Source organism: Staurois parvus, unplaced genomic scaffold, assembly GCF_062004578.1.
Source record: "Staurois parvus isolate SC_StPar_1 unplaced genomic scaffold, SC_StPar_1.0 ptg000287l, whole genome shotgun sequence".
Taxonomy (NCBI): domain Eukaryota; kingdom Metazoa; phylum Chordata; class Amphibia; order Anura; family Ranidae; genus Staurois; species Staurois parvus.
In genome coordinates, this window is record NW_028318083.1 from 15,995,957 (window position 1) to 16,011,054 (window position 15,098).

Genomic DNA, 15,098 nt, shown 5'->3' on the forward strand with positions numbered 1-15,098 from the left:
AGGCTGTTGTGAATGGCCCTGTACCATGTGACCTCTGTGATCATTCGCAGATTTCACAAGTAGTAAGCAATTATGTCAGGAAGTGACATCTTGTTTACTATTAGTCATGTGATCACTGATTGGCCAGTCAGTGATCACATGAATCGGGACCTCACAGAGGTCAGTTTTCCGCTGTGTGCGGAGAACACAGCGGGCACCTGATCGTGGTGCTGTGCGCTCCCAGGGAGCATGTATAGGCAGTGAATGCAGGGCCAGTTTATAAACTGGCCACCCACTTCAGGCACTGCTCCCGTCCAGCCGTTTATGTACATGGGCTGGAAGGGAAGTGGTTAATTGGCAGACTGGCATTGGTGTTTTAATATTAATAAATGTAAGTTAGGCTCTTGGAGGCTAAAAATCTGCATCATACATTTTAGAACAGCTGGGGGAATCAATGGCGAAGTAAGATCTGGGGGTTCTGATAGATCAGACTTAAAAATGGCATGTAATATCAAGCGGAAGTTTTTAAAAGCAAACAAAATACTTTGTATTAAAAGGAGGTATAGACTCCAGAGGGAAAGACATTTTGCCCAAAGCATTAATAAGGTTGGATTCACACAGGGGCAGCGCATAGTGGAAGATCCAGTATGAGTGCACACTACATAGTGTTTGCTGAGTGGTTTTAACAGTTCAGGAATGGTTTGGCTGCATTTCAGACAGACGGCAGGACAGGATTCTTTGCTAGGTGCTCCAATGAGGAAGAGAGGGGAGAAAACGGTTGAAACTGAAAGCCAACCGTTGAAACACAAATTTGCATGTTTGTGACCCCGCCCTAAGACTTCATCTAGGCTATGCAGTTCAGTTGTGGGCACCAGTTCACAAGAAGCATATTAGAGAACTGGAAAAAGTGTAGAGAAGGGCAACCAAACTGACAAGAGGCATGGAGGACCTAAACTATCAGCCAATACTAACAGAACTAAATTTCACTCTAGGAGGCAAATAATAGAGAATATGCTCACCATGTATTATTCATTTTAATGTCCTCACAAACAAGAGAGCTCGGGCTATTTGAAGAGTTAACCACCTTCCGAAAGGGTTATTTAAAGTAAGAGCTGTGGAATAGGCTTCCTCAAGAGCTGGATCAGGCCAGCTCAGTATTTTTTTTTTTTTTTTACCACTTGCCTCCAGGGCACTTATACCCCCTTCCTGCCCAGGCCAATTTTCAGCTCTCAGTGCTGTCGCACTTTGAATGACAATGCCACGGTCATGCAACACTGTACCCATATGAAAGGTTTATAATTTTTTTTGAGATAGAGCTTGCTTTTGGTGGTATTTAATCACCTCTGGGTTTATTTTTTGCTAAACAAACCAAAAACTGAAAATTTAGCAAAAAAAAAAGTTTTCTTAGTTTGTTATAAAAGTTTGTAAATAAGTGATTTTTATCCTTCACTGATATGCGCCAGTGAGGCTGTAGTGCTGGGCACTGATACGTGGCATTGATATGGCACACTGATCATCAGTGCCCCAATGATCAGTGTACATATCCCCTCTGAGTATTGCCAATTAACAGCTCTCCTCACTAGCTGTCAGCATGACAGCTTGTGAGGAGAGGAAGGCCAATAACCAGCATTTCCGTATTTACATGCAGCAGCTGTATTGGACACAGCTGATCACATGACAGAGCCAACATCATGAGCTCTATCCATTGATTGGTGATCCGCTATGTCCCAGGGACAGCACACCACCAGGCTGTGCTCCCCCAGGCATGCATGCACAGTTAGAGTAGGAGAATGTCATACAACGTCCTCCCAGAAGGAGAGAACCACCTTGAACCTATCATTACCTTATATGGCAGGCAGTTAAAGTTTGATGCATAGGTATGGAGAGATATACTTGTAAAATGGCACACGGAAATTTGCATTCATTAGGATTCTCCAGCCAGACAATGTGCCCAATATATCTAGTTAAACCTGTTTTTGTAGAACCTGTTACAGCAATAAATTTTAGGTTTCAATAATGATATAATCATCCAAGACTGATATACATTAGGTCTGTAATACGCTGTACCAATAGTCACTTGTTTTCCTAACTGCCCAGCATGACAATTTCTTTTTTTAAATGTACATCTCATAAAACATTAAATAAAATCAGACTAACTGCCAGTGCACAAATATGCAGACTGGATAAGGCTTGAACCACATGTAATCCACGACATGCGATTATAACATTGCTTCCTATTGTGCCTGTTTACAAAAACCAGTCCTGAACTGACGCACAAGTAGACTACAATCGGCCCTGAAACCAAACCTTGACACCTGGAACACACTTGTGTGAATCGGGACAAAATTAAAATAAAAAAACCAGCACTAGATGCATTCTAAAATGAACATGCATAAATGGAAATAACTATCAGTACTTACACCAAGGATTGAGCCAGGAAATATCTGCCTTCAAATGGCAGAGAAAGATTTTGAAAGGTGTTTTTTTTTTTGCCTTCCCCTGGATCAGCTGTGCTTAGAAAAATTTGTGTAGTTTACTGGGGTTTTTTTTTTTATATTGGTTGAACTAGATAGACTTGTGCTTTTTTTCAACCTAACTACTATAACACTTAACCCTATCTGGATCATTTTAGCATTTCTTCCTTAGGACAGACCATCTTCAAATCTAACGTACAGCTGCTAACAGGATCAAATGAGAAACCACCCTCCTGCATTATGAGGTACAGAGGGCGTATAGAAACAAATGCTGTCCAGAAATTTCCAGAACCAGCCATGACACCTTCACCTTAAAATCACCCAACAGGTGTTTTGTTTTTTTGTGCTGTGTGAATGTTATTACAAAAAATATTCACCCCTTCAGTCTCCGCCCGAATCACCAGCCTACTGAACGACATATCAGATTGGATGTCACTCCACTTCCTTAAACTAAACCTCTCCAAAACAGAGCTCCTAGCCTTCCCCCCTAGCGACTTCTCCATCACGTCCAACCATGCCACCATCAAGCCCACCCCGCAAGCCAGAGTACTTGGTGTCATACTAGACTCCAATCTATCCTTCCAGCCCCAAATCCAATCACTAACAAACTCGTGCAGACTCCACCTCTGCAACATCGCCAAAATACGCCCATTCCCAACCCCAGAAACTACTAAGCAGCTCATCCACTCCCTCATATCACAACTCGATTACTGCAACTCCCTCCTCACTGGCCTGCCTCACCGCAGGCTATCCCCACTTCAGTCGATCCTAAATACGGCAGCCAGACTCACCCACCTTACCAACCGCTCCGTTTCCACCACCCCCCCTTTGCCAATCCCTCCACTGGCTTCCGATTGCCCAACGGATTAAATTCAAACTGCCAACACTGACGTACAAAGCGGTCCATAATTCTGCCCCAGACTACATCACCAACCTAATATCCAAATACCACCCAAAACGCACTCTCCGCTCTTCACAAGACCTCCTTCTCTCTAGTTCTCTGATCTCCTCCTATGCCCGCCTCCAGGACATCACCCATCCTCTGGAACTCCCTACCCCAATCCATCAGACTATCGCCCACTCTCCTCCCCTTTCAGCGCACCCTAAAAACCCACCTCTTCAAGGAAGCCTACCCCACCCCCTGCTAATTACCGACCTCTTCTACTCTTCCTACCACTCCATCCCCCACAGCTTTTCCTCCCGTACCACTAACCCCTCGCTCCTAGATTGTAAGCTCCAAGGAACAGTGCCCTCGTACCCCTTGTGTATCGCACTGTATTGTTATTGTACTGTCTCATGTATTGTCTCCCATTGTAATGTACAGCGCTGAGCGAACTGTTGGCACTATATAAATACTGTATAATATTTAGGAAATCTCAAATCTGACTGCAAGTAGAAATACTAAAAGCTCACAGGAAGTGACCAGAAATTAGCATTTCTTGCTGAAAATGTTTCTAGCCTGGGGGAAAAAAAAAAAAAAAAAAACACTAAAATGTTACCACATCTACAGTAAGATTACACTTAAATCTGAACTCAATAGATCTGCCATACTATGTTTATGATCCAAGGGAGCACCAAACGTATGACACCTCAAGAACATATGTATAGCTATTTAAGGTTATTAAAAGTGAAACTCCTGGCTGGGGGAAAAGAAACCCATTGACCCGTACTGCAATAATTTTTGGAAAGGTTCGCCTTCAAATTTGTAAGAAAAATTAAAAAAAAAGCTGGGGCTGTCTACATGGTCAGTAGATGAGTTGCACAAAAAAAAAAAATTATAAAAAAAAAATAAAAAAATTATAAAAAAAATTATAAAAAAAAAGTAGCAGCAACTGCAGCTTTTTTCTATGCAGTCTTAGAGAAGCTACCTCAGCAGAATTAAGAACTTGTTCACACTCCCCATACACACTATTTCAGCATCAGCTCAGCTGGCTATATTTTCCTGTAGTTAAAAAAAAAAAAAAAAAAAAAACACAAAAAAAAAAAAGTGCAGAGTGACACGTCATGTATGTTACCAGGAACATGCGGTCATCCAATGTGCTGCAGAGGAACACAGCAAGTCTGTATTTATCCACACTGCACATCTAAGTTTTCTATGAATTGGGCACAAAAGAAAACCTTTTGTTTTCTAACAGTGTGAAGGAGCTTTAAAAGAAAACATAGTAATATTGACAGCGGTCATTGCCAACTTCTCTAGTGAAAAAGCCCTTTCCCAGCTTGACAGATCCAGCCACTGTATTAAAGCCACTCACCGGGAATTATTCCAACCAATGAAAAATCGACTGAATTTCTACTTTGCATACAGTGCAGAGGCCAGAAAATTCCAAGGAACTAGACCTCTGTTGCACTGGCAATCCAGGAAGCATAGGGAATATAGGGGTACTGCACGGAAGCTGTGCCTTGTCTACAACAACCATTGAACTTGAGTTTTAGGTGGTGGTGGGGGGGGGGGGGGGGGGAATGTAGTAGGTGTATGTCCTAATAAGGATTGATATACAGGACATTTTGTAATTATGATGGAAGTTTTTAAGGTTTACAAGGAAGCCATTGGCAGTGAAGGATTTCCTAAAACGCTTGCCACCATTTACTCGCAAGAACAGGACCCTACATCAGTTCACACAATTATACAGATGGTCACCAGCATAAGAGGGCTCCATACTTTTGTACTTGCTGTAAAGTCCTTTACTTGGAATCCAGTGAGGGACAAAGTCTTCATCCTTCAATGTACACTGCAACCCAGGGCTGCTGTTAGAAACCACAGGGCCCCATCTAGCCAACCTGAAGGGGCATCCCCCCCACACAGGATGAGCTGGGCAGCAGCTATGTAATGAGAGGGTGGGCACACAGGGGAACCTGGGCAGCAGGGGGAAACTTATGGTGCACAGGGAGGGTGATGGGTGAGGCGGGCAATTACTGAAACGGATCCTCTGCAGCAGCTCAAAGCCAGTTGTGAGAAGCCAGCTTTCAACTGCTGTATGGAGAGCCATACAGGGGATCTGTTCCAGTAATTGCACCCCCCCCCCGTGATCACCTCTCCCTGCCCACATTCGATTCACACAGCTGCCTGGGCCCTGAATAGGATGACTGGTGGAACCCCCTTGTCCACAGCTCTGCTGCCACCTACAGGAAGACTGGCCAGCCAAGGGTAATCCTTACTATCAATACCTCAATTCTGTAGCAAAGCAGTTCTGAGTGTGAGCAGATGCATAGTGTTGGGATCTGTGCCTCTCAATGGACTCCAAAAAAAAAATTATATTTTCTCTTTAAACCAGGCAATTGCCTTCTTGCAAAAATGATAGACAGCTGCACAGTACAACCCCCCCCCCCCAGTGCAGTCCAGTGTTTCCTAGGTCCTTCCATTCCTCTGGGAATATGATAAATACTGTACCCAACCAACACATTGTACAGGAGGTGATCAAGAACCATCCAGTCCCTAACCTCCTCTGCAATGCATGAAGTAGGAAGTGACATGTATTACATTACTTCCAGGCTCAGAGCAGTCTTTACCCAGCTACTGTAGCCAGGTAAGCAGCTAATCAGTCTGTGCAAATAGCTGCAGGGGAGACTTTGGGGGTCTAACAGACTGATATCTCCCAACATAACCTGCTAATCCTATCTCGCAGTAATTTGAAAAAAGTCTACACTTATGCATATTCAAGTTTTTGTCAAATATATTTTGCCCCTTCAAAAGTCTTCGGGATGTTGTTTACATCACACGCTATAAAGCCTACAAAAAAATTAAAACATTTTTAAATTCCAGGTTGTAATGCAATAAAGATCACCAAGGGGGCGATTAATCACAAGTCAGTTTTCTTGATTCAATTCCAAGTGAAGAGGATCAATTGGTCCCTCCATCTCAAGACTGAAAAGCAGGCGAGGAAGTGTTAGAGAAAGGGTCTTGATCTGGATGTACAGTATAGATTCTAGAGACACCAGAGCATCCACTGCTACTTTTAGAAGATTCCTGGAAACAAACATTTTCAGCATGTAGCTGAACGATAATCAAGAGGTCAACATTCTACATCCTTTGCCTGCAATACAGGCCCTGGAAACAACTCTGGTATATGGAATGGTCACCCCAGGGTTCAGCTACAACTAGCTAAGGGAACCTGTCCACAAGGGAGGTAAACATGGAGTAGAAACGGTAAGTTAAGACTAAGGACTAAACTATTATACAGTATTTATATAGCACCAACGGTTTGCTCAGCGCTTTACATTATAGTGGGAGACAATACAGTAACAATACAGTTCGATACAAGATGCATTTGAGGGCCCTGTATTCATTTCAAGAAATCTCTTGTTTTTCCTATGTGAACGTGGCAGGAGTAATGACACCCTGGTATAGAACACCTTAAGGCATTAGATGGAGATCAGCTAATTTGTATGGTGGAACAAGAAGGCTGGAAAGAAGCAGCACAATACAAAAAAGTCCAGTTTGTACCCCTGAAAGATCACTCCCTGCATCTAAGCAGCAAACGAGCTGGATGCCCACAAAAGTCAAAAACGCACACCTTAAAAAGGTTGATTGATTTTTACCCGACATTACAGGTGGGCAGAGAATAAAGTTGGAGGGGCCTGGATCTGTATACTCCAGGAATCAAGAAAAGAAAATTTGGCAGACCTTGCACTGAGGCAGATGGGTGCCTTTTCCTTCAGTGACTTCAAGAGCCCACCAGAGATTCCCCCCCTGACCATGCAGTCACGTACCTCTTTGATTTAGGACCCACAGAACTGCCCCAGTGGAGAGGCTTTTTAAAAGGGAATATGACCATTTTGCTAGGCAATTACCAAGTCATAGCAAGTATGGGGCAAAGGTCAGAGCACACCAGTGAGTTCTAAAACAGATTCAAACTGCTCAATGGTAGGGTCTTAAACGAGACCATATTCTAGTGAGCGTGTCCCTGTATATAAAAAGGCATTTTTTTTTTAATTTAAAATTTTCATGGATTCTATTCATGAAGGTTTTAAAAAAAAAATAAAAAATCCCCAGCCGCCCTTATACTTACCTGAACCCGATCTCAATCCAGCAATGTGCACAAGAAAGCAGCCACTGGCTCCTGCTGCCGTCAATCTCAGCAGTGAGAAGGGAACAGTGCTGAGCCACACTGTCTTTTAGTTATAGACAGGGCCAGCTTGGGAGAGGCACACAGTTTCCTAAGGTGGCACACCAAAAAGAGGAGCCAGGAGCATGGGCAGGGTACCTAAGAGGGGGATCAAGACTGCTCTGTGCAAAACCATTGCACAAAGAATGCAAGTATAACATGTTTTGTCGTGTTAAAATTTTTTATATATATCTATATCTCTCTATATCTCTCAAAAGGTTCACATTCACTTCAGCCACTTCCCGTCCGGCCCATGTACATAAATGGCCGGACGGGAGCAGTGCAGGAGTGGGTGGCAGCTTATAAACGTCCTCCCGCTTCCCTGCCTGTGTGCACTCCCTAGGAGCGCGTGGCACCGTGATCCGGAGGACACAGCGGAACACAGATTGCTGTATGGGACCCTCTGTGAGGTCCTGATCATGTGATCACAGATTGGTCAATCAATGATCACATGACTAGTAAGATGTCACTTCTGACATTGCTTACTAGTGAAATCTGTAAAATGATCACAGAGGTTACATGGTACAAGGCTATTCACAACAGCCTTTTACCATGAGACAAGCTGTGACCAATCACAGCTCTCAGTATTTCTCAATGGCTGACAGAATGCAGCCAGAGGAGAAATTGCTTTTACAGCCTTTATGGGTGTAAAAGCAATCAGTGTTAAAAAAAAAAAAAAAAAAAAAAAGTCTTCATCACCCCCCCACAAGTAGTAGTGTCACTATGGTGACACTGTACTGCTAGGGTGACAGCATGTTAAATAAAAAAAAAAATTTTTTTACCTTTTTTTAATTTTTACATTTTTGGCTAAACTAATTTGGGGTATTTTTTTTTACTAAAAAGATAACTGAAATTTTGGCTGAGATTTATGAAGACTATTTGCAAACTGTTATAAGAAAAACACTTTTCAAAATGTTCAGACTTCATTTATATAGCAAAACAAAAAAAAAAAAAAAAAAAAAAAAATATATAAAAATCCCAGTGGAGAATACCACCAAAAAAAGTTGTCAAAAAAATGCTAAAAAATTCATATGGGTACAGTGTTGCATGACAGCGCAAGTGTCAAAGTGTGATCGCACTGAAGGCTGAAAATTGGCCTGGGCAGGAAGGGGGTGAAAGTGTCCGGACCTGAAGTGGTTAAGCTGGGCTACTAAAGAACCCACAGCAGGGGTTTGACCCGTTTGACATGCCTTTGACCAAATTCTTCCCAAACAGATCTAGCAAGGATTTGTAGGAGTGCCAGAGTGTCCAATCCTCATGCAGGAAGACCTTTAAAAAGCAGGTGTAGTGAAAGTAACTGCAGGCTTTTATCCACAGGGTCCTTTATGTAGACCTTACCCCCATCTGTTTCCAAAAATCAAATCAGCATACAGCTCTGAATGCAATATGAAATCTTACATTATGCATTTTTTGCTTCTATTACAATTAGTTTTCCCACTTCATGGCTGAGACATTGATAATGTAACCAGGGCCACCCAGATGCATTCTGGGAAGTTTACAAAAATGTTTAAAAAGAGAATGAGTATTCTACGCAGTGTTTCAGAAAGTAAAAATGAAAATTAAGTCATCCAATGTAGAGAAATGTAGCACCTTGAGTTTTTATGGGTGAAGTTCCTCTTTAAACACAGATGTCCTCGACAGGAACCAATAGTATCACTTAAGGCAAGAAATAGCTGGTTCCGCAAAATGTAATGGCTCGCCTCAAACTCTGATGGGGTATTGCTGAACAAAACCCTTGGGAAAAGTAATTGCTTGCCAGAATTAAGAGTCCCTGCACAAAAATGGGCTCTTTACAGGTTGAAGAACCATAATGGAACCCAAGCTGTTAACCTTGGAAAACACTGACATAGCCTGCTCAAAGACATGTGCGCACAATGTCAATAAGGACCAAAATGGTATTCTTAACCACCTCCCGTCCGGCCGTTGTATATAAACGGCCAGACGGTGGCAGTGCAGGGTCGGGTGGCCATTTATAAACTGCCTCCCGGCACCCTGCTTGTGCGTGCCCCCTGGGAGCGCACAGCACCACGATCCGGAGTCCTCCGGACACAGTGGAACACCGATCGTCAGATGGGACCTCTGTACAAGGTCCCAATCATGTGATTACTGATTGGCCAATCAGTGATCACATGCAGAGCAGTAAGCAAGATGTCACGTCAGACATCATTGCTTACTACGTGTGAAATCCGTGAATGATCACAGAGGTCACATGATACAAGGCTATTCACAACAGCCTTGTACCATGTGACAAGCTGTGACCAATCACAGTTCACTCAGTATTTCTCAATGGCTGCAAGAATGCAGTCAGAGAGAAGGAGAAATGATTGCTTTTACATCCTTTATGGGTGTAAAAGCAATCAGTGTAAAAAAAAAAAAAAAAAAAAAAAAAAGTGTTTACAAATTATAATTTTTGGTTAAACGAATTTGGTTTTTTTTTTACTAAAAATATAACGGAATAAATTTTGGCCAAGATTTATGATGAAATACTATTTGCAAAATTTTATAAGAAAAACACTTTTCAAAATTTTTGGACTTAATTTACATAGCAAAAAAAATTTAAGTCCCAATGGTGAATAAATACCCCCAAAATAAAGCTTTATCTGTCTCACAAAAACGCTAAAAAATTCATATGGGTACAGTGTTGCATGACCGCGCAATTATCATTCAAAATGTGATAGCACTGAAAGATGAAAACTGGCCTGGACAGGAAGGGGGTAAAAGTGTCCGGTCTGTAAGTAGTTAAACATGGGAAAAACAGGTCAACAAAATATTAAATTCCTCAAAAAAAAAAAAAATAATAGACAGATTGCAGTCAGTTGAGTGGTGAAGTCAAATCAGAGAAAAAGAGGATGTAGGAACACTGACCGAGTGAAAACATTCCAGCAGAATAGTCCAGAAGTTGTTCAATAGATCAAATTTCGATCCACGAATGGCCAGCTTTGGTGGGGGGGGGGGGGGGGGGAAGGATTCTAACAAGGACAGGCCTATCAGCATAAAAATCTTTAGGAGGGACACGAAGTGGTTTGTGGATTGTGAACTGGAAAGGCCCGCAGGATCACTCCCCTTAGGTTTGTGAACCTTTAAATAGATCATAAGAGAAGTGGGAAAAATCTCAATATGGACACACGAACGAAACTGTTTAAGCAGGGGCTTCAACATGCCAGTGTGCCATGGTTTGCTGTACAAAATGTCAGCAAGCACTTTGGCTTGGTAAGCAAAATGATAATGTACTGAAATAAAAGGAATAACTATGTACAAAAAAAAAAAAAATAAACTCACCTGTACTGAAGACTACACACATTATAAACACCCACCACATTACCACCAGTTACACAGCTTACAAATATTAGAAAAATCATTTATTGATTACTTTACAAAATGTACTTTAAGGGCAAAAATGCTAAATTACAGGTTATCCTGTATTTTCTATTTACAAATAGCATTTAATAGTTTTTTTTACATTACTTTACAGTCTACAAACCACAAAAGCACAATCATTTTATATTCCAATGATTCATACTTTTAGGGGAAAGTCTCACAAAAGGTCTAAAAAGGCATAAGAATGGACACAAATACCCTCACCAAAAAGGGAATAATAATAATAAAAACAAAAAGTCACAAGCTCACACAAACCATGTTAAATAACATTAAACTTAATTTAAAAAAAAATGAACAAAACCAAAAGCTTTTTCTAGTCTTATGTAGATTTCCAGTCCAAAACAGACTTGAAAGTACAAGGTTATAATAATTAAAACGCCCACACATTTAAACGCACACACTTAACACTGTTAACACTCCACTATATTTTGAAAAAAATAACTGCCAATTAATGCAAGTTTTTTCCCATAAAAAGACCAGGTAGCAGCTTGAATGGTATCAGACTTATAATAAATACTTCAAGAAGATAGCCTGTACCATGGTGGATTTCCCCACATACATAAAAGCTTTACATATTCTTAAAGGGGAAACATTTAGAGCCAAACTCCATTAGCAGATAAGCATTGAGTTAATTTAACATCCAAGACTTGTATAAACAAATACAAAATTAGCAACCAATTCAAAGCAACCAAATAGATGGATCTGAAACAAAAAAAAAAAAAAAAAAAAATGGTAGAGGGCACTGATATATCAAATACAAGAATCACCCTCTCTAAAAACTACCTCCTTGTGAAATGTAAACCTTTGGCACCTTTATTCTCATACCAACACACTTTACCAGGCACTGTAGGCAAGTATGGTTAGGTTGGGTAGTTTGAAGGAGACACTAGCCTTGATGGTACTTGCAATTAACTTCATGCACAGATATGCTGCAGTGCTCCTAAACAAGCGTGGCAAGAAAAGTTTTGTTCAAGTTTTACAGTTTTAAAACCGCTTTATGAAAAATCTTTATTCTGTTAAATTCACTTTGCTGGATTTAAACAGTAGGGCATTCACTAGAGCCTGCAGATGTTAATTGAACAGTCTAAATACGGAAAGGCATTTTACTTGTCCTATCAACTCTTGACTTACACAAGACCACACTGGAAGGGAGAGCCCAAATCTAACATGAGCCCTGATAGGAGAAATGTCATCTCTGCTTTTACTGAGCTTGGAGGAAGCATTCAACAAAAGTGCAATACATAGCTATAGCATGACAGGGCACCTGGTTCAGAGTTATGTTTATATTTTCCATGTCAACTCAGGCTTTGGCATGAAACATGGCAGACAGCGCCTTAGTAAAAAAACACTACAGCCCACATATTACTTAAAGCAGATGCTCCACCATAGCACTAATGTGTATTTAGCCTCTCGACCCAGGAGATACTTGGCAGGCAGCAAGATAAGAAGCCAGGCTCCCAGTATTGACACCCATATACACAGGGACTTAGATGGTGCAAATTACTAAAGCAGAGCTCCAGTCAAACCTACAAAATGTAAGTCAGAAACTACAAAAAAAAAAAAAAAAAGCCACTGACCTGTCCCACGATCAGGCAGTGTACTCACCGAAGTCCCCTTCACCAGCAATCCTTGCTCCCCAGCATCCTAAGTGTGACCACCCTGCGTGCAGCTAAATAGCTGGGTGCCCACTGCACATGTGCAAGTGCGCTGCACCTTGTGAATGGCCCCTGGTCTTCTGGGACCTGTCACGTGTCTCAGAAGACTAGGGGGAGGGATGGGATTTGGGGAGGACAAGTTCTGCTCCCAATTGCCTAGGCTATCGCAATGGAAGTGGGTACCTGTCAAAACGTGGTACCCGCTCCCCAAAAGGTGCCAATTCCTCACCAGGAGCAGAGGACCAGTACTAAAAGCAGAATGACCCCCTTTGGGTGGAGCTCCACTTTAAGGATAGCTGGCAAAAGACCCAGAACAAGGGTTATAAATTCCTTGTTTGCAAGGTCCTGAGACTCTTAACTAAAAGAAATCAACAGGTAAGGTTATGAGCAACACAATCTTTAAAAATGCACTCTACAAAATCTGATACATATTATTCCTACAGTCAGGAACACCCATCTAAACACTTGCAGACCTCAGCATTTTTGCACACACTTCCAGGTGTAAAGATGCCTAATCTATCCCCACCAAGATAAGAACTCTGTCAAACCAGTCATCACACCTGAAGGTGTTTGATGCTAAAAAGGCTCTGATGGCCAAGCGAGAGAGTGAATTTAGGAATCAGCACCTGCTATAGAAGCATTTCTCTTTTGCAGGGTCACTCATATTATTTAGCAGTGAAAGGCTTATGTTAAAACAAAATGCATGAGAGTCTCAGCATAAAAATGTACAGAAACAGTTACTCAAGTTAGAACACCCATCCTAAAACAAAGGATGTTTAAAAAGACTTAAGTGTGTATGTTGAGAAATCCTGCATGCGCAGAAGGTTTCACAGGCACTTCAATTCTCCAGGTTCTGAGCAAGCAAAGTAGGTTATAAGGCAAGATGACAACTCGTGTGGCTTGAGAACGGAAGAAAGAAGTGTACAAGATAAAATGCACATTTGTGTAACATGCAACATGTAATTCAACTTTGGGCAGTTTTAGAATGCTCACATACAACCACAAATAAAAATGCACACAATATATATGCAAAATTACAGTTCATATTTATTGTGGAGTTTCTCCACAAGAATTGGGGAGAAGGTATCGTACAGGAAGGCACAGACTGATTTCACCAAGGCCCTGTACGATTAATGGAAAAGAACTGAGAAAGCTAAACCCATTCAAGTTGCTCATTTGTGCCTTTAGCAATCCCAGCAGACCATTCTAATGCAGTGAATTTGCATAGCCTCAAGTAGTATGGAATGAAATAACTGCACTTTTTGCAGCAATTGCTGCATTAAATTCATGCCTTCTTTAAAGACACAGGCTTATAAGGTGTCAAGTAGACAACGCCAGCAAGTTGATAGGATTCCATTTGAACTTCATACAGAACAAAACCATGGCCTTGGGATCATACGAATCAACTGCACATGAAGTCTTCAAGAGATGGAAGTTTTTCTAGCTCATATGCATCAAAAAGATCACTGATGCCCTCCTCTTCTCCAAGACTTAGTAAATAATCCTCGTGCATAAGGGGAGGGAGCAAGTTCACAAAAGGGTTGTCAAGGCTTAAAGGTATTTGATCTTCTGTTTGCTGCAGAAGGTTTGATGGAGAGGTCAAAGGAGAAATCACTTCCATTGTGCAGTTTTCTATGTTCGGTGATAGTAATTCTGGAGGGAAAGGGGAGAAGAAAAAAAAAAAAAAAAAAAAAATTAGTACCAGACAGTTACAGCTACATGGCAGCCTCAAACATCCCAACAGAAGATAATACACATACCTTTGGAGTTTGGTTTTGAGATATTCCCATTTAGATCCGGATGGCTTTGCTTCACTGGACTATTTGATTCACTTTCTTCAGGGCATAAATACACTTCAATTGCTCCTTGGGTGCTGGACAAGTGTATTTGTAAACTCTAAGGTAAAAAACACAAAATGACAATTTTTTCAAAAATTAGGTATCGTTAGTCATAATAGTCATCTGACAAAAACAAACAAAAAAACAAACATCCAGGGGTTGGAAAAAAATATGGAAACACTACATGATATGCAGGTATGAAAGGGACAACATGTTACGCAGGTGTTAAAGTGATGCAACTAGTGGTGCACCTAAACCAAAAATTCAGGATGCACTTGGCCGAAAACTGAAATGGTCAGTTTTTAGAAATGAATATATTTTTTGTAATATACTTTAAAAAAACCAAAAAAAACCAAAACACCTTAGTAAAATATGAAAGACGTAAATAGATACCAAACATGTCATGCTTTAAAATTGCACACGCTCATTGAATGGCGTCAAACTACTGTACTTAGTCTCCATGAGTGACTCTTTAAAAACTTCTACAGGTTACCAGTGTAAAGTTAGAGGTCTAGCGCTAGAAAAAAAAAAAAAAAAATCACTTTTATTCCCATCACAAGGAATGCATGCAACCCTTGTGATAGAAATAATTAAATAATGACAGGTCCTCTTTACGGAAAGATTATGGGGTCAATAAGACCCCACATCTCTCCTCTACAATGTAAAGCATCA

The 15,098-nt window shown here is 41.1% G+C and overlaps 1 protein-coding gene across 1 annotated transcript in view; it reads right to left on the reverse strand.

The window, feature by feature from the left end:
- Positions 1–10,897: 10,897 nt before the first annotated feature.
- E2F3 (E2F transcription factor 3) overlaps positions 10,898–15,098 on the reverse strand; it is a 33,493-nt gene continuing 29,292 nt past the window's right edge. The window contains 2 exon segments of the mRNA XM_089682261.1: positions 10,898–14,241; positions 14,349–14,484. Of these exon segments, the coding sequence (XP_089538387.1) occupies positions 13,991–14,241; positions 14,349–14,484 (387 nt within the window). The 3' untranslated portion in view covers positions 10,898–13,990.